The sequence below is a fragment of the Lepidochelys kempii genome, chromosome 9 (genome assembly GCF_965140285.1).
Source record: "Lepidochelys kempii isolate rLepKem1 chromosome 9, rLepKem1.hap1, whole genome shotgun sequence".
NCBI classification, from domain to species: Eukaryota; Metazoa; Chordata; order Testudines; family Cheloniidae; genus Lepidochelys; species Lepidochelys kempii.
This window is the reverse complement of record NC_136388.1, coordinates 58968634-58995699: the sequence shown is the minus strand read 5'-3', so window position 1 is coordinate 58995699 and position 27066 is coordinate 58968634. Positions and strand designations below refer to the sequence as shown.

At 56.2% G+C, this 27066-nt stretch overlaps 2 protein-coding genes across 2 annotated transcripts in view; one reads left to right on the top strand and one right to left on the bottom strand.

The window, feature by feature from the left end:
* Positions 1-1578: 1578 nt before the first annotated feature.
* On the bottom strand, positions 1579-5521 carry BMP15 (bone morphogenetic protein 15). The gene is made up of 2 exons (XM_073358828.2): positions 5176-5521; positions 1579-2534 (listed from the first exon to the last, which is right to left on the bottom strand). Exons 1-2 carry the CDS (start codon positions 5519-5521, stop codon positions 1678-1680), a joined length of 1203 nt encoding a protein of 400 aa, XP_073214929.1. The 3' UTR covers positions 1579-1677.
* Positions 5522-26823: 21302 nt separating this feature from the next.
* SHROOM4 (shroom family member 4) overlaps positions 26824-27066 on the top strand; it is a 61758-nt gene continuing 61515 nt past the window's right edge. Inside the window, exon 1 of the mRNA XM_073360588.2 lies at positions 26824-27060. Coding sequence (XP_073216689.2) covers positions 26923-27060 — 138 coding nt within the window. The 5' untranslated portion in view covers positions 26824-26922. The remainder of the gene's footprint in view (positions 27061-27066) is intronic.

Below are 27066 nucleotides of genomic sequence, written 5' to 3'. Positions count from 1 at the left end.
AAGCAACATTGTAACCAGGGTTCAGTGGAACTGGGGAATACTCAGGCTGGTGCAGCAATAGGTAAAGAGGAAAGACTAGGAGAAAGGTCTCTGGACTCTGCTTCTAAGGTGCTTTGAACCAAAGGGAAAGAAAAGAAAAAAGGTTGCATTAAAGACTAAAATCTCATCCAAGTTGATCTGGGGGAGTGATGGGTTTCAGGTAGTTCCAAGAGAGTCTAAAACACAAGTGTCTAGTAAAGGTGGGCAATTTACTAGAGTTCACAGCTGGAGGGGATTAGCCAGAACTTGCTGGAGGCCTTGCGTGACTGGGCCCTAGTGCTAGGAGATGAGTTGCATCTCAACACCATCGGGCCCTGCAAGGGGTTCCCTTTTTAAGATTAAAAAAAGTTTAGTGCTTCACTTGAAGTGTGTTCTTTTCAGTTCCTAGAGAAGGACTTTTAAAAACTGCCCTTCCCTCTCCCCTGAAGCCATGGCCCAGAAAGACCCAGGGCTTTGAGAAAGTGACTCTCCAGATCCTGTGCTCCCCCCTCACCATGCATTGTCTCTAGAGCCCTCTGGCCAGCCCCTAGCTCACATAGCCCAACAAGCTACTGATGCAGACTACAAAGGTATTTATTTGGACAGGTCAAGTGTACATGTAATCTACTGGGATTAGTGGCCAATGCCAGAGCTGGACAGGGGGACAGCAGATATAGAAGTCACAGGACAGTACCAGCCTGAACTCAAATTAAGTATATGGAAGCCCTTAAAGTGAAGGACCCACACAGAAACCAAAAAGCCAGCACTGGCAAGAGGGAGACATTGACCCATAGGGGGAAGCCTTTGAGTATTAGAACCAATTGGCATCATCGCTCCCTGCTCCAGACTCATGTTAGGTTCCATTTGCCTGCAGAAGATTTAGCTTCCCTGCCCCAAAAATCTTCAGTAGAAGAGGCCCAAGCTCCAGGCATCTCACCTATAACTCCAGCTTAGCTACTATTCCTCTAGAGAGTTCTGACAAGCACATTGCCACCTTCTCCATGGCCCCTTGGTGCATTGGAGCCATGCCCAGTTCCCACCTGGCCACGCAACTGTTCTTGAACACAGATGGAACAGTCTCTTCATACAAGAGGAAGCTCAGAGAGCATCAGACAAAACCCAGATGGCATGACAGTTAGTATATTCTCTAGATGTCAGTCCATCTCACCGCCCTGCCAATGGCTGAGCCATTTGACTAGTCATGCTTCCATCCAGTCCTGTAAAGCTCCCTAGTAGGAAGAGGAGTGCCCCGAAGAGAAGATACAAAGTGGCAGTCCTTTAATACAAGGCCCAGCAAACTCTTCCCTTTAAAAACTGCTATTCCACAACATTTGCATAAAAATCCATTTGTAAAACATCCCAGCAGAGCCCAGTGTCCATTGTGCAATGGAGGCGGAGGACCAAGCCAAAAAAAATTGGACAAACTTTCTTAAAAACCCAGATCCTTGTGTGTGTGTGTGTGTGTGTGTGTGTGTGTGTGTAGGGGGCTGTCAAAAATGCAAAAAATTAAATGCACATTAAGCAAATTACTTCAGACAGCTGGGCATCTGGTTCACCATAGACTGAGTTGGAGTGGGGAGGCCAGGTGAAGGATCACCATGTCTTCATGCAAGCTCAGATGGTTGTTAGACATGGTGAATGGTTCTAGTGGGGAGGGCTTTATCTACAGGTGCAGGACTCTGCTATCATGTCTTCATACTCTTTATAGAGGATGCTGCCACTTTGCTCAATCATCAGCACACTGATGGGGCTGTACTTGTAGGGCACACAGGAGGGTCGGGGGACACTCTGGTCCACCAGCTGATTGATGAAGTTCTGCACGATGGCATGGTTGGGGGAGTTGTAGCCATAGCGCAGGATGCGGGGGCATGTGCCCTTGCAGTACTTGGGGTTGTACCGGTGGGGGGCGATGATCCAGTGGTCCCAGCCCAGCTGGTTGAAGCTGACCCGGAAGGAGTGGAGAGCACACTCGTCCTTCTCAGTGCTGGTCTTCTGCGAGTAGCTGGGGAGATCCAGGATGAGGTTGCCTGCCTGGCGAGCTTTGCGACTCAGCACTGGCCCATCAGGAGTCTCCTTCAAGCCAGCTTTCCCTGTCTTGGCCCGGAGGCCTTTCTGAGTGTCATTGAGGTAGAGCAACAGGAAAGGGTCATTCATGGAAGCAGTCTCCTCCCAGCCAACTTCAGGCTCTGAGCCATCAGCTGGTCCCAGCCAGATACACACATGACTAAGGCGGAGCAGCTGGCTCTTCTTGGAGTCCCAGGCCCATGGCAAAGAGTGGGAAGTGATGTCCCTCTCCTCCCAGCTGTCCATCCTAGAGGAGACAAGGGCATTCCTCTTGCCTCTTTGAGGGGGTGAGAGCTTTGGAACCCCAGCCTCCCCAGCCAGCTGAACCACACAAGAGAGCTGGGCATGAGCCACTAGCAGAGTCTTAGAATAAACCACAGTGGCTCTCACCAGATGTTCACTTCCTGGCTGGACGTTCAGGTGGTAGTCGAGAGTCTGCATGTACCAGGGACCTGTGTGGGGGGAGGGAGGAGATGGAGTTAGCATTCCCAAAAGCAAGACAGAACAGCCTCAAACTTACATATAAGCCACTTTGGGGAGTTTGTGCCCATGCTCCTGGAACAGCCAGTGCCCCCTTTCACCCTCTCCTCCTGGAACTGCCCACACCACCTAGGAGGTAGCTCAAACGCTCCCATGCATCTCCTGAAGGCCTCAAAGGGGCACTAAGAATGACCTGGATAGACCAGGCTTTTCTGCCCAGTTTGCTTCTTTAGAAAAAAGTGCCACACAGGATTATTATTATTTTTAATGGAAGTAGTTTTGTCCCTAAAGTCAGATAATTTCAACCTGGTTTTTCCTAGGCGGCTTTATGGACAGCTGGAGATGTTTACATCATTACAGAAATCAAGGAAGTGAAACTTGATTGAGAGGGGAAGCTGTTTTGGTTAATTTAACTGAAGTGTCCAACAAACTGCTGGAGGAATGCTCTGTATCAAGTCTCCAGGCTGCTCCCATAGGTGCCCCAGAGAGATCTTTAGCAAGAGAGCCATATTCCTGATCTTCTGAAAGAGACCTTATTCCTTCTAAATTGTTCAAGCTCTTTATGCATCAGAGAGAGCATGAAAGATTTCCTCCCCCACCCGCGGTTTGGAAAGCATCAAGGTCACATGGAAGGCATTAGAGAAGTCCAGAAGGTACAAAGCCCCAGCCAGGAAGGTACTAGAACCAGATTAGCGTATCAGCATCTTGCAGGGCTGCCTGGAGGAGCAGAGATGGATGGGGAGGGAAGGAGCATGCCTGCCAGCACAAGACAAGGCCATGTCAGAGCTGGGAAGAACCTCGGCCCTCACCAAGAAGGCAGGAGTTTCCCTTGAGCCAGTGCTGTGGCACCATCTCACATGGCCTCTGGCTGAGCCTGAACCCCCCTTGCATGTGAACACCTGCCATGGCAAGAGTCATATGCCATTATCCACTTGAGGCAGCCGGGCATAGTGGTTAGGACAGGAGTCAGGCAACCTTGGTTTCATTCTTTAACATGCCGTGGTCTGGTTGTGTGACCTTGAGAGAATTATTTCATTCCTGGGCCTTGTTGCCCCCCCATGGACACAGGGCTGTCCCAGGAGCACCTCATAGGGGTGGGGGTGGAAGAGGAGCCTGCTCACGGCAAAGCGTGGCCAGACTGATCACATCCCCTTTATTAGAGGCTTGGGAGAACAGCTGAGCTTTCCTGGCTCTCCATGGCCTCCTTGGCAATGGGAACAGCAGGCACGCTGCTTGACGCATTGAGACAGTAGCCAGACTCTCACTCTCCTGCCACAGACCAGCGGGGATGCAGAGCTGTGACTAGGCTGGGCTCCAGCCCTTGAGGAAGGGGGCAGCAACCAGCCCACACCCAAAAATCTTTTTATGGTTCCCAATTAGAGAGCTAACCGGAAGCACTGCTCTTCCTAGCCCAGACTCTGGGTTTGTCCCTATAAATAGCTGAATGAAGGAAACAAGTCTCTGCTCTGGGCCTCTCCCCAGCAGACAGCAGAACACACCCCCTTCCTGCGGCTCCATTTGACATAACAGACTGGACAGTCTTAGTATGAAGAGTTACGCTTGGCTGCTACTTGCAGCAGCACTCAGCTCAGTCATGCAAACAGCCAGCAGCAGATGCCAGGGGAGACCAGCTGGTTGTGACTGAGGGTAGATTGCCGAGTGCCTGGCAGGGCAATACACCTTGGTCAGCTCTCTGGGCATGCAGGTCTCCCCTCCCACCCAGAAGCCCGTGAGAACCAGAGTCCCAAGGTAACCTGGGTCCCTGAGCACCATGCAGCCAGAGAGGAGGAGGGGTGGAAACAAACAGCAGTTGTGTGCAGGGAGGAGTGAGGTTGGCAGCACAGAGGTGACAAGGCAAAGTCGAGAGTTCACTTCCTTGGCCAAGAGCTCAGTACAGTTCCCATCGTGCACAAGACCTGCAGAGAAGCATGGGGGTGGGACACTGCCTTAGCCCTTCCTGTCACTAGCTTGCCCAGCTCCAGGGAGCACAGGCAGGTGCTTTGGACTGGAAAGGGCCAACATGCTGCAGTAACGAACATGGCCATTTGTGCCAGTGTACAGAGCAGAGCATCCCTGGAGCAGGGAGACCCCCTGTATCCAGCCTGCCCCCAGCCAGGGGGAGGCTCACTAGCTGGGGTCCTGATCTAAAGAACCCACACAGGGGCCAGTTCTGCACAACAAGGCCTGGAGCAACAAGACTCTGCCAGGCCACCTGCTGCCAGAAGATCAGCTCTCCTGTTCTAGTGCCAGTGGGCCAGAGCAGGAGGGAGCTAAAGGCAGCATAGAGGAGGGGGGACTGAGGGTGGGGAGCTCTAGCAAAGAAGCAAAATCCTCCTGACTGGTGACTTTACAAGCACAATCAGCGTTATGGTAGCAGGGTTCCCAGCTCCCTACAGCTGCCCTTCCAGCTGCCCTTCCAGCTGCCATCTCCTTCAAGCCCTGGGCACTATGCAGCCAGTGCCCCCCATTCAAACACCAGCCCCCTGGGAACAGAACCATTTCCAGGGAGGCACCAGCGCGATCGTCTCCTCCCACCCCCTCCAGCCAACCCCCCCAGTGGCTCCACCACCCCAGGAGACCCACCTGCCTGCCCCCCTATGCCTAGTGACTCACCTGCCCCAGGCTGCCTCATCTTGGCAAAGGGCCTGACCAGGCGCACAGCATTGGTGCCCAGCTTACGGTTCTGGCGGGGTCTTCCAGACCGGTCTGCCACATTCTGGTACAGGTTGAGCATGTAACGCAGCGGCTGCCCGCTGGCCAGCTGCTTCCGGCGGCAGCAGGGCCAGGCACTGGGGACCTGCTCTAGCAGCATCTGGATGAGGGGCAAGGAGGACACCCCAGCCAGGGCACTTAGGGTAGCTGGCTCCTTCTCTTCCTCCCCCATACTCAGCTCTAGGGGGAGCAGTGCAGCCAAGAGGAACAAGCTCCAAAGGGAGCAGAAAGGGCCCCCTCCAAACATGGCTAAGGGGTGGGTAGCAGGCTGTGGTTACAGGGATGGGCAGGGAGCTCTAGAGAGCTGGTGCTATGGAAGCCACAGAGAAGGGGGAAGCATTCTTCTCCCCCTCCCCAAAGGCAGGTGCTTTCTCCCTAGAAAGGGCAGGGTCCCAGGGCTTTCCTGCTTTCACTCAGCTGTTTCCACGCTGGGCCTTTAGGCAGCTTACTTGGGGGTGAGGAAAGTTTTGAGGCAGAATCAGACAATTTCTCTTCCCTGCCCTATTGCCCTCCCTTGAGGGCAAACCCTTCAGGATTAAAACTAGCCCCCCAGGGACCTGGCACAAAGGGGTTCCTCTGAATGCAATTTAAAAACCCCACTGGCCTGGGGTAGGGGAACCAAGAAGGTCAGCAGGACCAGGACCAGGACCAGGACCAGGACCAGGACCAGGACCAGGACCAGGACCAGGACCAGGACCAGGACCAGGACCAGGACCAGGACTCAGCAAGGGGGGGGGGGGGGGGTTAAAAATCCTTGGGACCCAGACTAGCTCCAGCCCCTCCTCTCTGACCCAGACCACTGGGTTAAGAAGGGCTTAACCCTCACGTCCATTTTAAAGGCCCAGTGTTAATCAGGATTTAAAGGGCCAGGAGCTGTTCTCCACCTGCTCCCCATGCTCTGTTCTGCTGGGGCGGGTCAGGGACAGACAGATCTAGATTACAACACTAGGTGCCAGGAAGGGGAGAATAGGCCTCCCGGACTCTGACTAGCCAGGGGAGTTGGTACAATTGGGGCAGCTGCCAGGGGAGTTGGTACAACAGGGGCAGCCATCTGCAGATTGTCCCATAGGCACACTAGGGCCAATGACAGCTCAGGAGGCGGCCTAGTTACCAATAATTGACTCCTCTCTGTGGGGCTGCCTTACAGGGTCTCCCAGCTCTTCAGCACCTGGGGGAGGATTATTAGAGGCTAAGACCTGGGTAGGGAGACCTCAGTGCTCTTCCCCACCTGCCACAGGATTCCTGGGCCACTCTCCGAAAGCCACTCACCTCCCTGCTCTGTGCCTCAGTTTCCCCATCTGGAACATGGGTTTGAGGATCATGAGCCACCTCACAAGGGGTCAGGAGGGTTGATGGGCCAATGCCTGTAACATGCTTGGAGATCCTTGAAGGGGGAGCTGTGTGGCCTTATTGGCCTTCTAGAGGGGAAGTGACTTGCCCAAAGCCACTCAGTGGGTCAGTGGCAGAGCTGAGAAAAGGATCCAGTACACCTGAGTCCTGGTTCCCTGCTCCAGAAACAGCAAAGCTGCCAGCCCTGTCCCCCCCTCCCACTGATGCAGTGTGCATGGGTACAGCGTCTCCACAAGGTTCCCAAGTGCCTGTAAGTCTGGTGCTGGGTGTCCCGTGCTGGTGCCAGGGCTGATACCAAATGCATGGAGAAGGGGGCGTGGCAGGGTTTGCTCCCAAAGGTCCACTGCCACTGTTGTGTCACCAGACCCCATCCTAGCAGCAATTGCCTCTCTGAGGCGTCACGCTTTCCTCCCCACACAGACCCCCTCTCTGCATCCCTCCAGCTTCACAGTGGGGGATCAAGGCTTCCATGGGAGGACTGACAAGGACAGCATGAACCAGTGGTTAGAGCACTACACTGGGAGTCTGGACTCCTGGATTCTATTCCCAGCTCTCCACTCACTCTCTGTGTGAGCCTGGGCAAATGCTGTGCCTAAATTTCCCCCGCTGTGCAACGGGGTCTGTAGGACATGCCCCTCAGGTGAAGGTGACATGCAGATTATTATCTGTGCTGTCATGAGCTGCCTGGAGAGGTCCTTAGCACAAGTCTCCTTCCCCCAGCCCTGGGCATTGAGGACTGTGCCACAGGCCTCTCATGCTAGGGGAAAGGGCCATGGAAGGGGATGAAGGAAGGGCTGGGGACTGGTCCCCACCTACTCAGGGAGGATTTTCCCAGCACAGTTCATCTCCTCTCAAGCAAGCATCTGAGGCCCCGTAGCCTTCACCTGGGGCTGTCAGTTCTTCTCAACTCACTGTCTCTAGCCAGGGTCTGAGGGCATCACAGTCTTGCTGCCACTAGGTGGGAGATGCCCATGCAAGCCACCCTGTTCTGACTGGGACAGCGCTGCCTTCCCATCAGCAGCTACCTGAATCCTGGATGCTGCTCCAAGCCCCTGAGTATGTCATGCCCTGGGCTGCCTGCAGAGTGGTGGGTCCCACATGCTTTGAGCCAGTCTAAGGGTTTGGGTCAGTGCTTCCTGCAGCCAGGGCACAGGTCAACCTAAGCGTTAAGGCCTGTCCCAACCATAGCCCAGCAGTCAGCCACTCGCTCCAAGCTTGGAGGTGGGAGATTGTTTTCCCCTCCAGGATATTTGAGTTTTGCATCTGTCTCCATGTGGCTGCAGTTGACGTAATTCTCCAGCAGAGGTCACTGTAAGCCTTTTCAGTGATGGGGTGGGAGGAGATGGGGATTTTGGGATCGGTATTCCATGAAATTGCGGTGGAAGTTCTCTGTCCCAGTTGATGAGCCCTGGAGATGATGGAAATTGCTCTGAAAATGCATCTCACGAGAGTTAGAACCTCATGAGTTTTGGGGGTGCTGAGGGGAGCCTATGCCAGCCCGCTCAGAGCTTTGTGGCTAGCTGGCTTTGTGGCTTTAGCTCTGGCTGCAATGTTTCCTGCATGCACAGACTTCCATTGGATTAGCAGGGGTTCTCAAACTTCATTGCACCGCAACTCCCTTCCCACAACAAAAATTACTACACGACCCCAGGAGGGGGGACTGAAGCCTGAGCCCATCCGATCCCTGTTGCCCTAAGCTGGCGGGAGACCAAAGTCGAAGCCCGAGGGCTTCAGCCCCAGGTGGGGGAAGCTGTAACCTGAGCCCAGCAGCCCAGGGCTCAGACTTGGGCTCGGGCTCAGGTCCCAGCAAGTCTAATGCCAGCTCTGGTGACCCCATTACAACAGGGTCATGACCCACTTTGGGGTCCCAACCCACAGTTTGAGAACCACTGGATTAGAGGAAAGGAAGAAAGAACAAATATAAAATCCACTCCTCCCCAAGGTGAGGGCAGAGTGTGCACCTCCCCCAAGTCAGGAGGTCTCCCATGTGGCATTGCCCAGTAGCCCCGCCCTCTCCCCACAGTGGCATCTGGCACATGGGATCCTGACACCTCTGTGGACTGGCGTGTCCCTGCAGGCTCTGTTCCCTTCTGCAGTGGTGGTGCCAGCCCCCGGTGGATGCAGCTTGACCTCTCCTCAGGCGGCAGTGCAGAGAGGTCGGAGTAAAGACCTTGGCTTCCAAGTGTTGGCATCTCTCCTCAAAAGGGGACAGGGACATCCTGTGTGACTCTCTTGCGCCTGCCAGCCAGTGACTGGCCTCCTGGGCAGACTTACCTCTGGAGCAGAGTTCCCCTGGCAGGCAGGTGGCTGCTATGCCAGCCACAGCTCATGTTGGGGTGTCCTGGCCCACAGGCAGCCTTTCTGCCAAGGGAGCTATCAGGCAGCTCCCCGCTCCCTGAGCTGGGCCTTGCTCCTCCCAGAGCCTGGGACCCCAGTTGGTTGAGCCAGAGCCCACTGGAGTCAATGGGAGTCTTTCCACTGTTTTAGCAGGTGTTGGGGCAACCCCAAAAGCATCAGCCCACTTGGAGAGCTCCCACGCAGAGATAAACAGGCCAGGAATGAGAGAATTCACTGGCCAGAAACCTACGGGCCACATTCCCAGCCGCCGGCACAGTTCCAGCCGCCTGCACAATCCCACTGACTTTATGCCTGTTAAAACTTTTCTCCCCATTACAAAAGCAGAGGGCCAGGGTCCCTTTTGTGCTCTACCCCTCTGCATTCAGGGCCTGGTATCCCAGAGAGCTAAGGGCCAGCTCTCCCGTCTGGACTCCAGGTAGAGGAGGAGCATCACTCTTTGTCAGTGCAGCAGGGCTCTCAGGGAGCACAGAGATGAATAGACAGGTTGGGACTTTTGTGCTCAAATGCTGTAAAACCAAACTGACTCTCTGCCCTGAATGCCACCAGCTTTGGTTCCATTCCACAGGTGGGGAAACTGAGGCATGGAGCGGGTCAGGGCAGCATTTTCAAGTGGTCAGGAGCACCTTGTGTTTGGGACCCCGAGGGTGTAACCCTCCTCTGCTGCACCAGGGTATGCGGTGTGAATCAATGGACTGGGCGATGAAACCGCAGCATGAAGGGTGCAGCGGAGATGAGCACCCCCAGCTCCCATCGACGTTGCTTCAGCGCCTCTGGAGACTATGCCCTGGGTCTCAGACTGGGCTCCCAAAACCACTGAATATGCTGGACTTGGGGACTTGCCTGAGCTCAGGCAACGAGTGAGCGATAGCGCTGGAAATGGAACCCAGGTGTCCTGGCTCCAAGGTCTGTTTGTGACTAGGCCACTCGTAGCTTTTAGGGCTGGAAGGGAGCATTGTGATTGTCCTGTCAGATTCCCTAGCTAATGCAGGCCAGCCACTACAAGGCAGGGATTTCTGCCTCCAGCCATTGCTCCTGGGTGAGTGAGAGCGCCATTTCAGGCTGGCCTCCACTCCAAGTGATGGATCCACATTCCTAGGCGAGCTGTTCCCCGGGGTGGATCCCCTGCCCTTTAAAAATGCCTACCTTATTTCTAGCCTGAATGGATCCCACTTCAGTTGCTGTGCTCCTGTCCTACTAAGATGGGCCTGCTGGGTTCGCCCATCCTGGGGAGAAGGCACAGCTGGCCCTTGTGGTTAGGAGTGATTGCAAGAGAGAGCGTTGCAGGGGCCACACCAGCCCGTCTGGCTGCCTCCTGCACACGCCCCTCTCGTTCCAGGGGGGCTCCCCCCAGCACGCAGGGCAGTGCTCCCAGTCCCAGCAGGGCTGTGCTTGGCTCCAGCTCTGGGCTCTCCCTGGGTCAGGGCGTGTGCTGTCACTCCGGAACGGGCTCAGAAAGCAGAGGGGACTGCATGGTCAGTCGCTCTCTCCCAAACCTCCCAAGTGGTGGGGGGAGCTGACTGTCCGGGCCTGTTCAGGGAGCCAGGTGGGGGGCTGTAGTTGGGGGCCCCGGCTCTGAGGTGCTGGGTGACTCATTGCTTAGGCTGCAGTACCGAGGGGATGTGGGGCCTCTGGACAGCTGGGGCAGAGCACTGGGATCCCATGGCCTGGTGGATGATTAACCAGCACTGGATTCCCCTGGTGGAGTTTTTGTAGACACTGCCCCCTTTTCACTGAATGATGTGTGAGACTCATAGGAGGGAGCGGCTGGTCTTACAGGCTTGAGTTGGTACAGTGGGTGAAGGATGGGGCAGATCACCCAGCTCCCATCCCAGCTCTGCCAGTGCCCCACAATCCTGCCTTGTGCTTCCCCAGCGCGAGGCCAGAGCCACAATGAAGCTGCGCCAAGGATCTACAGCATGCCCTGCAATTCCAGTCTGGAGCTTCCCACACGCCCGGCACACACCTGCCACCACTTGAATGCTATAAATAGGGAGACATGGGGTGGAAGAGGAACACACCTTTCATTTTCGGTGAAAGCCTTCAGGCTGAGAGCTTTGCACAGAGCCAGGCTTGCAAATGCTTCCAGACAAAGAAGGGACTGGGCCTCTGAAACAGGGATAGTTGGCATCTTATGAGCTCTGCCAGTGCCCCTCAGTCCCGACCTGCAGCCCCCTGCTGAGCCAGCCCTGGGCTTCCCACACACACACAGGTCTGTCAGTGCCCCTCAGTCCCGACCTGTAGTCTAAGCCTATGGGTTTTTGATAGGATGGGGGCTGCTTTGCTGCACTGGGCTCCGGTGCTCCTTGTTTTGGACAATGCTGCCAGGCCTGAGCTGTGCAAATGGGAAGGCCGTGCTGGAATGCTGTGTGCTGCTTAACATGGCCATAAACACGGCAGCAGAGCCATAAGGCCATGGCAGAGCTGGGGCCGGTGCTGCAGCTGCTCTCCCCAGGTTACGGGCTGGGCTCTCCCAGCAGCCTCTCAAAGGGTGCACCGGGCACACACAACCCCTCTCTGCCACCATAAGCCACGGAGTTGGCAGGAACAGTAACAGAGACAGGCTGACCCACAGCTTCCCACCCCCCCAAGCTTCGGGCTGACCAGGCTTGGATCTGGGGTCTGGGCTCAGGTCCCTCGTGCATGTACACCTGCAAACACATTCCAGGGTCCCCAACCCCGCTCAGCATCACCAGCCTATTCTCCAGAGAGAGAAGGGGAGCTGCTCGCCCAGTGAGCCAGTGGCACTGCTGGGTGGATGAGTACCCAGGTGTCTTGGCATGGAGTTCTGCCCATCACATATCAATCATGCTCCCACCAGCAGTGGTTCTCCTCATTCCAAATGAACTTGGGCAAATCGTCTGGGGCTGTGCAAGTCCTCAGTGCCACTGGCCACATCTAGCAGTGAATGGCTACCTAAATGCCTGCACTTAACCCCTGGGTGCCCACCCGCATTAACGCCCAATGTGCCCACACAGCTACTCTACCCCAGAGGCATAGTCACATGGCCAGTGGTTCTGCGCCAGCCCTAGAGGCAACACCCTCAACACTCAGCAGTTGCAGAAATGGGGTGGGTAAAATTGGGGTTCCCTAAACCACTCCCAGACTCTCCCTGCTTGATACTGGGCCCGAAGCTGCACAGCTCTGTCCAGGACAGCCACTCGGGCATTTCCATGGGAATGGGCTGCTGGTAGGGTGGCCAAGTGTCCGGTTTTTGACAGGAACACCCAGTTGAAAAGGGACCCTGTCGGCTCCGCTCAACACCACTGACTGGGCCGTTAAAACTCTGGTCGGCAGTGCAGCGGGGCTAAGGCAGGCTTCCTGCCTGCCCTGGCTCTGCATGGTTCCCAGAAGTGGCTGGTATGTCTCTGCAGCCAGTTGGTGCAGGGGCAGCCACGGGTGCTCTGCGCACTGTCCCCACCCTGAGCGCCGGCTCCACAGTTCCCATTGGCCAGGAACCATGACCAATGGGAGCTTCAGGCCTGTGGGCGCAAGCAGGGCGCGGAGCCTCCTGGCTGCCCTGAGCCAGAGCCGGCCATGCCAGCCACGTCCCGGGAGCTGCCTAAGGTACGCATCGCCTGGAGCCTTTACCCCGAACCACCTCCTGCACCACAAACCCCTCTTCCCCAGCCCCACCCAAGAGTCTGCACCCCAGCCGGAGCCCTCACCCCCCCCGACCCAACCCCCTGCCCCAGCCCTGAGGCCCCTCCTGCACCCAAACTCCCTCCCAGAGCTCACACCCCACACACACCAGTCCTCTTCCACAGCCCAGAGCCCCCTCCTGCACTCTGAACCTCTCATTTCTGGCCCCACCCCAGAGGCCACACACCCAGCCAGAGCCTGCTGTGCAAATGGGAAGGCCGTCCAATTCCCTGCCCCAGCCCTGAGCCCCCTTCTGCACCCAAACTCCCTTCTGGAGCTTGCACCCCGCCCCACCCCACCTCAACCCCCTGCCCCAGCCCAGATCCCCTTCCTGCACCTTGAACCCCTCATTTCTGGCCTCACCCTGGAGCCCACACACCGGAGCCCTCACCCCCCCCAACCCCGTGCCCCAGCCCTGAGCCCTCTCTCACACCAAACTCCCTCCCAGAGCCCCCTCCCGCACTCCAACCCCTTGCCCCTGTAAAAACGAGCGAGTGAGTGAGGGTTGGGGAGAGTGCATGAGGAAGAGAGAGGGGATGGAGTGAGCAGGGCAGGGCCTCGGATAAGGGGCGGGGCAAGGGTGTTCGGTTTTGTGTGATTAGAAAGTTGGCAACTCTAGCCTGCTGGGCTGGGCAGTGCAGACCTGTAACCTGTCTCATCTGACACTTGGGCAGGGCTTGCTGTGCAGATGGCGACAGGGACTTGGGCCTGTTCAAGTCAAGAGGCGTTTCCCCAGATTTTACTCTAAGGGTCTGGTGGGGTTGCTCTGAGCTGCGCAGAGCAGCTGAGACGGGGGGGAAACGTCAGTCTGCACCCCTAAACTCTCCAGCACCAGAGCTAGGGCCAGCACACAGAGCCAGTGGAACCCCAACAAGCTGTCTTGGGCCCGTCAGAGGAGGGGACCCTGTTATCTAGCGACGCAATGGTCATAGGTGCCGACTACAGCCCCGAAGCACCCACAGGGAAAAATTAGTGGGTGTTCTGCACCCACTGGCAGCCAAGCTCCCCTCACCCCCTGCCTCCGCGTCACCTCCTTCCCCCCCCCCACCGAGTGCATTGTGTGCCTGCTCTTCTGCCTACCTCCCAGCACTTCCTGCCCAACCGCCACCAAACAGCTGTTTGGCAGCTTTAGCATGTTCCAGGAAGGAGGGGGAGGAGCGGGAACACTGCTTGCGCTCAGGGGAGGAGGCGGGGAAGAGGCGGGGCTGGGGCGGGGATTTGGGGAAGGAGTTGGAATAGGGGCTGGGAGGGGGCGGAGTTGGGGCGGGGACTTTGGGGAAGGGGCAGGGCAGGGGCGGGGGCAGAGTGGGGATTGAGCACCCACAGGAAAGAGGGGACATTGGCGCCTATGCTGTGGTTCCTGGGCTGGCACACCCCATGAGGTTAGAGGGAAGCAAAGTGCTGACGGCCCTAGTTGCAAGTGAGATCGCTGCAATCCCACCACTCACCACTTGAGGGCAGCGAAAAGCACTCTGTCCGGTCATTCCAGCTGCAGAAACACCTGGCACTGTGCAGTTGGGCAGAGCCTGCTTCCCAGGCCTTTGGGGGCCAGAAATCCAGCCTGCACAAGTGACAGGTGCTGGCTGATGGAGCAGTGACTGGCTGATCCCCGACGGTCCCATGCTGACCGCCTCTGCCCTGCCCCTGCCCTGTGCTGGCTGCATCTGGTGCTGCTGCTGAGCTGCATGATGCTTTGCCTGTGGCTAGTGCTAGAGTGGCATTAGCCTGCAGGACTCCTGGGGTCCAGTCCCGGCTCTGACTGATGAGGTGACTTGGGGTAGAATCATAGAAGATTAGGATTGGAAGAGACCCCAGGAGGTCATCTAATCCAACCCCCTGCTCAAAGCAGGACCAATCCCCAACTAAATCAGGTAGGTCCATACCTCAGTTTCCCCACCTGTGGGAGGGAGCTATCGATCCTCCCCCACATAAGTGCTCTGAGATCTGTGGATGAGGAGCCCAGTGGCCAGCAGGGCTTTGTGTCTGTTCTCTTCTGGACACCATGATTCTGAATTTCACTGCGGCTCCAAAGAGCTGCAGTGGGGTGGCCCAGGCTGTGTGGGGAGGTTAGAGGGGGTGGCTGGGAAGAGCTGCTCAACTCACGTCCCCAGGAATTTAAGGGGTGCTGATGCCAGAGTAAAAACTGCTTGATCTCTGGGTTATTGTTTAGGATGGGCCTGGAGCCCCCTCCCCCGCAACTCTGGACTGGACCTGTGCCCCGGCTGGGGCTCCCCATTCCTCTGTGCCTCCCCTCTCTCCCCACCCCCCGCACTGTGCTCTGTAGCTCCTCCAATCCAGCATTGTCTCTTTGGCCTGAACCCCCGCCTTGCAGCCAGAGCCTGGGCCAGATCCCAGCTCATCAGTGAGGCTTTGTTGGACAGTGAGCCTGCTCCTCTTTTGCTGCTGGTAACAAAGACACAAGTCCCTGTCCTGCCCTGCATGGCTGTCCAAGGGACGGTTGCTTGTGTCCATCTGCACTTTGGTTGGAGCCGGGCTGAGAGCCAATGAGCCAGCCTCCTTTTCCCCAGCCATCGGCTAAGAACTGTCCACTAGGAAGCAGTGGAGGGGCTGGTGTGGCTGGCTGGGGGCTGGGGCATGTCAAGCGAGACATGGCGAGATATGCTACAGCCCATGCTGCTCGTCAGCCTGGCTCCTTTCTCAGCAGGGTTGTTTCTCCAGCTAGCAATGGAGCAGTAGCGAGTGCCTGTCAGCTGCTTGCCTTGAGCTGGACCCCGGCTTGTGAGGAGCTGGGAGCGGGCCTTGGGACATGACAGGGTGTCCCTCAGAACCTGGTGTCTGGGCTCCCTTTGCTCCTCTGGCTGAATTACAAAGCCCTGGCCTGGCCGGGTGTGCGTGGTGCCAGGCCTACTTCTGGGGGCAGAAAAGGAATCTAGGCCTGGTTCAGCTCTGTCCACGTAGCAACAGAATTCTGTGTGGCCTCTGCTGTAGGGACCCACCTGGGGAAGGTCCTGCCCAGCTCCGTTGCTCTCAACAGGCTGGCAGAGTCTGGAAGGGTGGCAGGCTGCTGCCACCAGGCACTGGGCTGGGAACAATGGGGTTTGTTTGTTAGCTCTGGGACAAGCTCCCAGCCCCCCGGCTTGGTAAATGACCTGGGCACCGAGGGCAGATCACTCAGACTGGAGGATGCAAATATAGGAACTTACATGGTGAGATGGGCACATGCACATGGAGCTCCAGCTCAGCCTTAGCACACATCCGCTGCAGCACCATCACCAGAGTGCAGGGTACTGGAGCTCCATGGGTAGAAGGGGCTGTATGGAATACGGGGTGGCCAGGATGACATGCTGGCGTGGAATATGTGGTGGTTGGTGCACATGGGAACTGGAGCACTGGCAGCTGGCACCCATGGGAATCGGGGCCCCGGGCATGTGCATATGGAGCCCAGGAGAATCGGGGCTGCACATGGAGCCCAGGGGAATCAGGGCCCCAGGCCATGTGTACATGGAGCCCAGGGGAATCGGGACCCCAGGGCACATGCACATGGAGCCCAGGGGAATTGGGGCCCCAGCACACTTGTAAATGGAGCCCATGGGAATCAGGGCCCTGGGGGGGCACATGCACATGGAGCCTGTGGGAATTGGGGCCCTGGGGCATGTGCACATGGATCCCAAGGAAATCTGGGCCCTGGGACACATGCATATGGAGTACAAGGGAACTGGGGCCCTGGGCTCTGTCACTGGATCACAGTAACGCCAAACACCAGGTCCCTGGAGCCCTTTGTTATATGTGGGTGATTGGTGTCCCCAAGGGGTGGACACTGTGTTTCATGGTTGGCACCTGATTTGCTCAAGAGCTCCCTGCAGTGCACAGCCTGGAGTAGCTAACCGTGAAGCAGGTTCCCAGGTGGAGCTCAGGACAGTGCTGCCCTATGGCCATCTCCATCCCACAGAAGCAGTTGTAGGGGTTTCAACTCTTTCATGGCTAAGGATCAGCAGAGAGGATCTGAAGCCTAATAATGCCAGCTCCTGGGGACTCCCCATCCTGTGCGTGGGAGAGAGGTGACTTTGACTAAGCTTTGGGCAGGTAGACAGACTAGAATAACCGAGATGATGCAAAGGGACATGGACAGAGCTGTGTGAGGATGCAAAGCAGGGGGTTGTGGGTCAGGATTGAGGGGCATTGACAGGATGGGTTGGGGGGAGCCCAGGGCTGGGCTATTGGGGTGAGGGGGCTGCAGGTTGGGATTAAGGGAAATTGACAGAGATGGGCTGGGGGGAGTCCGGGCCTGGGATAGCAAGGGGCTGCAGTTTGGAATTGAGGGGAATTGACAGAGCTGGGGGCAGGGAGAAGCCCCTGGCTGTGGTAGAATGGCTGCTATGGGCCAGCACTGAGGTGAATCAGCAGAGCTATTTGGGGGAACTCATGCAGCCCCAACGTACTCGCCTGGGGCCTGTGCTGCCAGCCCTTCCCCCTCAGCGGGGTTGCCTGCTGCTCAATGTACAAATGTTTAACAGAGGCAAAGCTTGCCCACAGCCTCTCCCTGTCCCTTGGGGTTGCTGGCTGCATTACCTGCCTCCTGCCATGTCTGGCACATGCTGGCTGGAGCACGGCAAGGGTGGGGCAGCCGTGCCATAGACCAGGGCAATCCCCTGGGGCTGGACTGAGCCTTGTGGCTGGAAAGCCACAGCACCTGGACTCCCTGGCGGATTAATGATTAGCCTGGTCTCATGACCTGGGGAGAGGTCTGCAGGTGGCTGGCAGTTAATGGGGTGTGTGTGTGTGACAGTGGTGCTAGTGGGGGCAAGAGGCTCCATGTGGGAGCCCCTGGCCTCTCCTCTGCTGCTTGACAGGCAGTGGGGCAAGGAGCTGAGGGTGCTGTCACCCCTGGCTGGGCAGCGCATAGTTATTAATGAGTGTCTAGGACCAACTGGGAGCAGTTATAAAACTGCCCTTGTTGTTGATCCTTTGCAAACCTGGGGAAAGTCCAACTCCCTGGGACGCAGGGGGATAATTAACAGAGCGGGCAGGACATAGGCATCTCCCAGGAGCAGTGTGGCGCTGGGAAGAGGCTGAAAGTGTCAGGAATTTGCTCCCCTGGACAGTGGTGCCCTGCAATGCCCCAGAGGGTTTGGTGTCAGACAGCCAAGCCTTGGGCTCTGTGCTGCGGCCCCTGGCTGCTAGGCTGCATGCTCTGCTCTCCTTGAAGCAGGCTCCAGAGATTAGCGGGATGGGCAGGGAAACCAGAGCTTTGTGCTAGAGGCATCCCCAAGTGGGACCAGTAAAGGATCTCAGGGAGAGCTCAGAGCCCATGGCAAGAAGGATTTAACAACCTTACAGTAACAAACCCACCTTCCTGGGCAGCCCTATGGTGACAAACCTGGTGGCCTGACAGCAACACTCCTGCCTTCCCCTGCAGCTCTACAGTAAGAAAGCTGCCCCACAGAGCAGCCGTATAAGAACACACTGGCCACCCTACAATAACACACCTGCCCCAAGAGGAGTCCTACAATAACAAACCTGCCTTCCCCTGCAGCCCTACAATAACAAACCTGCCCCACGAGCAGCCCTGCAATAACAAGCCTGGCAGCCCTAGAGTAAGAAACCTGCCCCACGGAGCAGCCCTACAGTATCAAGCAAAGATGTATTTGTGCTGGGGGGAAAGTTGGTAAAGGAAGCCAGTGTCAGTTCACAGCTTCCTAAAGACTCTGAACAGGAGAGCAATAAACAAGGCTTGCAATGTACGGCCGACATTTTGATAAAGTGCATTCAAAAGCCCTCAGCTAAGCTAGAAAAGTGGGAATGGTGGAGACGGGGTCAGGGATGCAGTCAAGTGATCCCCCAGGCCATGCAGCTGCGAGATGGAACACAATGGCCACCCCCTGCCTGATGGAATGGTTGCAGTCTGCCCCACTCCCGGCTCTGCACCATTCTAGACTGCATGGTGTGCCCTTTCCAGAATTCCTTCTTCGGGTTGGCACTTCACATGCCACAATGCCATTTCAGAGCAACAAGAGCAGATGTCGTCCCAGTGAGCTCATCAGGCTGTGGAGTGGCACAGGGATACTCTGGGCCAGTGTCGCTCATCCATCCAATATACCCCGGATGGACATCTCCCTGGCCTTAGCATACAGATCTTCATGGATTGCTGCTACAGGATGTGTTGACTGGAGCTTGCAGATGCCTACAAGTCTGGGCAGTTCCACTTGGTTACAACTGGCCTGTGTGATTAGTTTGATATTTCCCATCAATCAGGCCCTCCAGCCTTCTAATCAGTGTTCCGCAGGATGTGACGTTCCTTGCCATGGATGGATTTGAACGGGGAACCTCCTAAGATAGCTCCCAGACCATTATACAGACATGGGCAGTAGAGATGCAGGGACTGATGCGGGTGCGATCGCCGCTGATGTGCATTTGTCCACCTGGCACATCAGAGCTTGGCTAAGATGCCTTGAGATCCTGGGCTGCAGGCTGCTGGTGATGCATAGAAGCGAGATGCCTTGTGACTCCAGTCGTCTTCAAAAGCGCTGGGAGCACAATGTTGTCTCTGCGAGTGAGGGGAGAGGAACCCGTCGGCCCTTTGTATATGCAGCTGCAGATGTAGCCTTTACCAGCTGGAAGACAGTTGGTTTCAACACTGAGACTCTGAGAACTGCCACAATCCCCTGGGTTTCAAAGCGCTGTGCACAAAGAACTAACCTTTAATCTCTGGCCCTTGGTTCAAGCCCGTCCTGGGGCAAAGCAATCAAAGGACTAGGAGGCAGAGTCAGCCAAGAGCAGAGTTGGTGGAGGGTGAAAAGGTTCAGGACCTTCACATAAGGAGTTCTGGGCCTGAGCTAGCAAGCTGCACTGAAGTCAGGATTGTTCCTTGGAGGGCTAGGTCCTGAAACAAAGTCACCTTTATTCCTGAACAGAGATCAGAACCTGCTGCAGGGCACTGACACCTCCCTTGCTCCAAGAGCTGGATGAAGTTTGCTTTGATGGTTGAGCTAATCAGATCAGGGCTTGCAGTGTCTGTGGGTGGGGTGGGAAGGGCCCTGCAGTGGGCTGTCATCACCTGAGGGAGCTGTGTTAAGTTCCTCATTCACTGGCCACAGCCTTTGCTGAGCTGGGCTGATCACACTGCAGGACACGGGGCGTCTGGGACACGAATGCAGCGATCTAAAAAGCCGCAGTTTCCTCCTGTCCCAAGGTGGCCATGACGTGGATGTGAGATTGGAGCTGGACCTCATGGCTGCTGTATGGTACTTGGCATGATGCAGTGGCTCTGTGCACCTGTCTCTGCCCCACACTCCCAGAGAATTATTGAACCTCTGACCCAGCTGCAACTTCTGTGCATGCTACCACTGCATTGCACTGGCCATTGTGTATGTGGAACTTCCCAGCTGTGTGTCATAGGCCCTATCCTGTTAACACCGAAGGAGATACTGCTCAGACTCGAGGGGCTGGGGCCTGTGTTTTTGGAGTTGGAGCGAGTGTTGCCTCCAGCAAGATGCAGCTGTCAAAGCACAGAGACGCCCATGACATGCTGGAGGCTGTAGACAGGTTATTTTAAAAAAGCAGTGGGAGCAGGAGGAATTGGGGAGGTTGGAGGTGGGGAACTGGACGGGAGGACAGGAGGCTCACAAGACAGTATGCATCCGATGAAGTCAGCTGAAGCTCACGAAAGTTTATGCTCAAATAAATTGGCTAGTCTCTAAGGTGCCACAAGTACTCCTTTTCTCTTTGCGAATACAGACTAACACGGCTGTTACTCTGAAGACAGTAAGGGAGGCCAAGTCACTGAAACAGCACAGCCCTCCTCCAGGCCCCTGTGCTCAGCAGGCCTCCACTCCCATGCCCAGAAGACATGTGAGGCACTCGTTTGAACTGACAGAAGCCTGCGGTGGCAGGGCCTGACTGGCCCAGAGGTCAGTGGTCGACTCGAAGCAGAATGACCCTCTGGCAGCTTCTGGTTTCTGTACAGCATCCTCCTCCAGCCAGAGGACACAAAGCAGCAGAATCTCTGGCCTCATCCCTGTCCTGCAGCTTTGCCATCCGTACCCTCCAAACAAACAGCATCCAACAGGGCAAAGCAACAACTGTGGTAGCTGGTCTGTCTGTGAAATCCTCACTATGGTGTCTGGGCAGCAGCTTGTCACTCTGAGGACGTAAACACTGTAGCCTGAACAAGCTCCAGATGGGACAACTTGCAGCAGCTCATCAGATGTCCCCCAGGTACCACAGTGTGCCGGATCCAGGTCCAGGCCTTTGCCCTGCTCATCAGTGGGACTGGCCCCTGTTGCCTGAGAGTTGTGGCCTCTCCCTCCACAGCCATGACCCCTCTACTCCACTGGGCTAGCAAAACTGTCAGGGAGGCCCAGGAGAGCAGAGACAGGGCATGCACAGGAGCCAGACCTACACCCCCAAACTCCCTGTCACAAGATAAGAATTGTCCTTGGCCTCCCTGCGGGTAAATACTCAGCTGTGGAGAACACCCCTGCCGCTCCTCTCACGAGCATGGCCCAGGGCCTGAGTTTAGCAGGCCCAGCTGCACCTGACCAGGTCAGCATGGGGGGCCCCTCCCTGCTGGGTCTCTGAATCCCCTGCTGGGAGTTAACCCCATATACCGCTGGCTGGCTGGGGCCCCTCTCCTAGGGGCCATGTTCATGTGAAAGGCATTAGCCGTCTGATGGCAACACCATGCAGGACCGGGATAAAGAATCTGTGTCTCGGTGCAACTGTAGGAGTTGTAGGGAATAATCAGACGGGCCAGGAGACCTGGGCTGGCAGGTCGCTCTGTGAAAAGCATCCTGGGGTCTGGAATGACCATACGTGGACAGGTCATGGTTTTGGTATCCCCTGACAGACAGCCTCTTCCAGCGCTGTGCTGGGTGGTGGGTTCAGGCCTGACTCAGAGGGAGGAGCACCCCTGCTGAGTCACTCACACCATGTTCTGCAGTAGCTGGGGCTTTCCCCATGGCTTCCCGTCCCAGCACCAAGCAGGCCTGGTATTGTGGAACTAGCGAGAGCTAACAGCGAGGCACCCCAAGGCAGCATGATTGCAGGACCAGATCAGGTTTTCCCTGTGGTTTCCCACACATGGACATGCATCCCCCTCGGTCTGATGTCTGGCACGTCAGCCCAAGGAGCGTCAGAAGAGAAACACGGTTTCATCATTTCCCCCTGGTTTGGCCAAGATTATGAGAACCACCCAGACAGGCCTGAGTGTTAATGACAATGCAGTGACCTGGCCAGGGGCACTGGAGGAGACAGCAGCACCCACTAGCCAGCAGAAGGCACTCTGTATATCCACACACACCCATCTACCCTTAAGATGGTGAACACAGAAATGGACCAGAGAAGGGAATGAATATGCTTAACGGCAGCACCTGGGGCTAGGCCCCTTTTTGCATGGGGAGAGGTTTTCAAAGGCTTGGCCTATTTAATCTGGAAAGGAAATGAATAAGAGCAACTGATGGGGGCAGGACCCTGGCTCTGCTACTGACTTTGTGTGGCTTGAGGTGCAACTCTATGTCTCAGTTTCCCCATTTAGAAAATGGGGATAGTGACACTGACCTCCCGCATATGGGTGCTGTGAGGATACACGAACTAATGTCTGGGCTGTGCTCTGAGATGCTCTGTTGGGAGGGCTGAGAGAAAGGCAAAGGATTATTATTTATTAATGAAGTCTGAAAGAACCATATATGCACTAATAAATGGCACAGCAAAAGCGAGCTGGGTGCTGCTTTTTATCCCATCCCACAATGTACAAAGGGGCAGCTGGCAAAATGAAAAGGTGACAGTGGCTTAGAATCAAAGGAATCCTAGAATCAGAGAGGGAATACTGGTAGAATTCACCTGTGGAACCTGCTGCTGCTGTGCTGGATAGCACCACATTCCACTCAAGACCTTGCCAGACAGACCGGATTTACCTGGGCAGTGTTCAGACGCTATGGGCACTAGAGCAACCCCTGAGATAGACAGTGAATGATTAGGGTCCAAATCCTTTGCCGGTGAAACTCCATTGACCTCAATTACGTTACGCCAGCAGATAATTTGGCCCTAGACATTGATCTGGTATTAACCTTCATGTTTCAGGCTTCAGCCAGTCTTTGTGAGACTAGGATGAGACCTACTGTCAGGGGCAGATCTGCTACCACAGTGCTCTTATACCTAACATGGAGGGCAGATAGCCCACATATGCTACTGTAGGTGGCTCATACCTTCCTCTAAAGCAGAGGTGGGCAAACTATGGCACGCGGGCCACATCCGGCCCTCAGAACCGTCGGGCCCTAGCCTCCCTGGCTGGCGAGGCTAGCCCCTGGCCCTTCCCCCGCTGTCTCAGCTCGCCATGCCGCCAACAGTCTGGTCTGCCGCTCCTGCCGGGCAGCACGGTGGCATGGCTGGCACCAGCCGGGCGGTGGGGCTGCGAGCTCCTGCTGCTTTGAGTGGCATTGTAAGGGGCCACGGAGGGGGGGATTGGATAAGGGGCAGCAGGTCCCAGGGGACAGTCAGAGGACAGGGAGCAGGGGGCGGTTGGATGGGGCGGGAGGGGGTGGTTAGGGGACTGGGAACGGGGGGGGGTTGGATAGGCGTGGGTGTCCCGTGGGGCCTGTCGGGCAGGTGGATGGGGTCGGGGCAGTCAGGGGACAGGGAGCGGGGGGGGCGGTTTGGATAGGGGGTGGGGTCCCGGGGGGGTGGTTGGGGTGGGGAGTCCTGGGTGGGGGCGATCAGGAGACAAGCAGGGGGGGGTTGGATGGGTCGGGGGCTCTGAGGAGCACAGTCAGGGGGTGGGAAGTGGGAGGGGGCAGGGACCAGGCTGTTCAGAGGGGCACAGCCTTACCTACCCGGCCCTCCATACACTTTTGCAACCCCGATGTGGCCCTCGGGCCAAAATGTCTTCCCGCCCTGCTCCGCTCTAAAGCATCTGGTACCAGCCACTGTGGATACTGGGCCAGATGACCCTCCAGTCTCATCCAGTCTGGCAATTCCTATATTCCTGTGAATGAGAGCAGCACTTTACTGGGACAACCATCACAAAGGCTCTCAATCTTCATGCTGGGCATGCCCTGATCCTCTGATGGGCTCAGGAAGGAATTTTGATCCTGAAGATTGATCACAGGCTTTTCCAGCTTCTGCTAAGGGCCTAGCATTTGCCACTGTCAGAGCCAAGAGACGGAGATGGATCTTCAGTGTGTCCAAAACATCATTGGCCGTGTTCCTGTGCTAGTGTACAGCATGGTGAGTTGGCACTCTGTGCCCTGGGGGTGTGGTCTGCCAGCTAGAGGATGTGGCTTGATCCCAATTCACCTAGTGCAGGTGCACCTGCTACATCCTGCCACCGTGGCTTTCCCATAGAATATCAGGGTTGGAAGGGACCTCAGGAGATCATCTAGTCCAACCCCTACTCAAAGCAGGACCAATCCCCAGTTTTTGCCCCAATCCCTAAATGACCCCCTCAAGGATTGAACTCACAACCCTGGGTTTAGCAGGCCAATGCTCAAACCATTGATGATTGGCCCCTCAGCGCTGCTCTTCCCCTGCTGGGTATGCGTCTCAGTGAGGTAAGGGCAGGGATCTGTTGGCTTTCAGTTGACCAACCCCCTGCTAATGTGACCACGAAGGATGCTGGCAGGAGGATCAACCATCTCAGAGGGACTGGAAGTAAATAATTCCGGGGCAGGCATGGAGTGTGCTCAAGATGATGATGTCTCCCTTGTGCCGGGATCCCCCTGGGTATTGAACTGAAGTTAAGATCAGATGTGCCCCTGAATGTGCCACCTTGAAAACGTTACCGCACTTTCCCTGCTCCCTCGTCTCCCTCTGCCTTTGGGAAAGGCTACGGGCACTGTGGGAGCTTTCCTGCCTGCCAGTCACTCAGGCCTGAAGCCAAAGCAGAGCCACGTGCTAGGATCCCGTGCTCGGCAGGTGCTCTGGAGAGAGTGAGATGATTGCTGGCTTGGAGGGGTTCCCCCCCATCCCACTCCACCCCAGGGAAGGGGCCAGCACATCCCCAGAGAGCCCATGGCAGCTTTGCTACTGTGTGGTTCACCCCCCTGGCTCCTTTGCAGTCTGTTGCCCAGGGCAAAGTGGATTCACTCCACCTCGGGTGGGAGCGTGGAAAGTTTTCAGTCTGCTCCAGATGCCCTGATGGCCCGGGGATGAGGCAATTGCTTGGTGTGTCCTGAGAGCGACGCCAGGCAGGGATGAAGTGAAGCACTGTGCAGCCAGCAGCAGGGAGTTAAACTGCAAGGGGAGCCGGGCGGGACAGCCCAGTGATTTTCAGGGTGGCTCGTTCAGGGGCACATCTGATCCTAGCTCACAAAAATGATAACCTTCATTGAAAAGAAATTGCAGAAAGTCCAGGCCCCAGTAGCTATGGCAACAGCATAAGGTCATTAGCCCCTGAGGCAGCACTAATGTCAGAGAGGAAGGATGGTCCAGTGGTTAGAGCCCTTGTCTGTGAGTTGAGCGACCTGGGATCGGCTCCGTGCTGCCACAGGCACCTTGTGTGCCTGTGGGCAAATCACCTAGCTGTACAGTGGAGACAATGGCCCTGTTTCACTTCACAGGGGTGTGGGAGATTAACTCCTTGGTGGTAGGGAGGGCTCAGATACTATGGGAATGGGGGCTGGGTATGTGAGTAGCTAACTTATACTGGCTGGCCCAAGATCAGAGGACCATGAAGGAGGTTTGGTGCAGCATGGCCAGTCTGGGGGGATCTAGGGCTATACTGCTCCCCCTCCCCTTTGGGCAGGTTCATTTCCTTCTCCAATCAGGATTTGTTTTTGAAACTCACCAATTAAAAATTGACCAAGAAGCAAAAATACCTTGTAATGCTGGGTAAGGGCCATGTTTAAAATACCACTGCAGAATAGCAGCCTGCAGATGAGGTGTTTCTGTTACACTCCGTGCTCGTGACCAGCTGGGACATGCGCATGCAGGACGTTCTGAGCGAGACGGTGAACATGCCTTTGCGAAACCGTGCAGGCAGCTGGGACTGAGTCATTATTTGCATTCTAGTAGCACTTAGACTAGACCCTAATCAGGATGAGGGCTCCATTGTGCGAGGCACTGCAGGCACATGTGGAGGAATCTTGCCTCACTGAAGCTCTCCCTGGGGCTAGGACATTACTCCTGGCCAGAGACAGGCGCTGCCCCGCAGCGTTTGCAATCTAATGAGATGTGGGGAAGAAAACCGGGACACAAAGGTGATATAACTCACCCAAGGGCACACAGCAAGTCAGTGGCAGAGCCAGGATTAGCCACCTCCAGGTCTCTTGCCCCTGCCTGCCCTAGTCACTGAACAATGACTGAGCCTGCTTCCCAGAGGTGGAGACTGGACTGTGTACGAAGCAGAGATTGGTTTTCCAAGCACATACCTACAGGCATTCCTATATATCCACACACATATATCACCAAGGGGGGTACACACAGTCACCTGTCAAACTTCTAATCACCTGGGCACAGCATTATAGGTACATGCCAAGTGTCCCTAACTGGGTAGCAGGCTCTTTCCTTGCAAGGCTGGGTGCAACCCATGGGGCACTGAAGAAGGATAGGAATTGTTCTGAGGGATGAGTAAAATATCAGTGGCTTTCTGGTTATGACCAGTTCTCCTTAGAAAGGCGGGACACAGGGATTAGGCATCTGAGCTGTCAAGGGACACCATCATAGGACCTAACCACATCAGCCACACCATCAGGGGCTCGTTCACCTGCACATCTACCAATCTGATATATATACCTGCTACTGTATTTTCCACTGCATGCATCTGATGAAGTGGGTTCTACCCCACAAAAGCTTATGCCCAAATAAATTTGATAGTCTCCAAGGTGCCACAAGGACTCCTCGTTGTTTTTGCTGGTACAGACTAACAAGGTACCACTCTGAAACCTGAGCTGTTAATGTTTCATGAGTTGTGCAAGGCTGATTTACACACACATGCACAAGGGTACCTACATACAAACACACGTGAGGATGTGCAGACACACATGCATCCTTCAGTATACATCTCTAGACATCCGTACCCACACACCTCAGTGTGCATAAGGAGGTACCCACGTACCCAGGTACATATAGCCACATGCACACATGGCCATGCACACGGGTGCTCAAGCTCCCAATGTAAATACATACCCCAGCCCACGCCCGCAAGCGGAGAGTGTAACACTGAGGCCGGAGCCAGCCCCGCGCCCCACCCCGGCCGCGCCTCATTGGCCGGCCCCCGGGGCTGCCCCAGCCCCCGCTCGGCCCCCGCCTCCGTCACGCTGCTGGCTGCTCCGTGTCATTTCCTCCTCCTGCCGCGGGAGCCCGAGCTGGCCGGGGGATGTGGCGCGGGGGGTCGCGGCGCTAGCGGCCATGGAGCCGCCGGAGGAGCGCACCGAGAGCCGGTTGGTCTCCTTCCAGTACGTGCACGTGCAGCTGCAGGGGGGCGCGCCCTGGGGCTTCACCCTCAAGGGGGGGCTGGAGCACGGGGAGCCCCTCATCGTCTCCAAGGTAAGA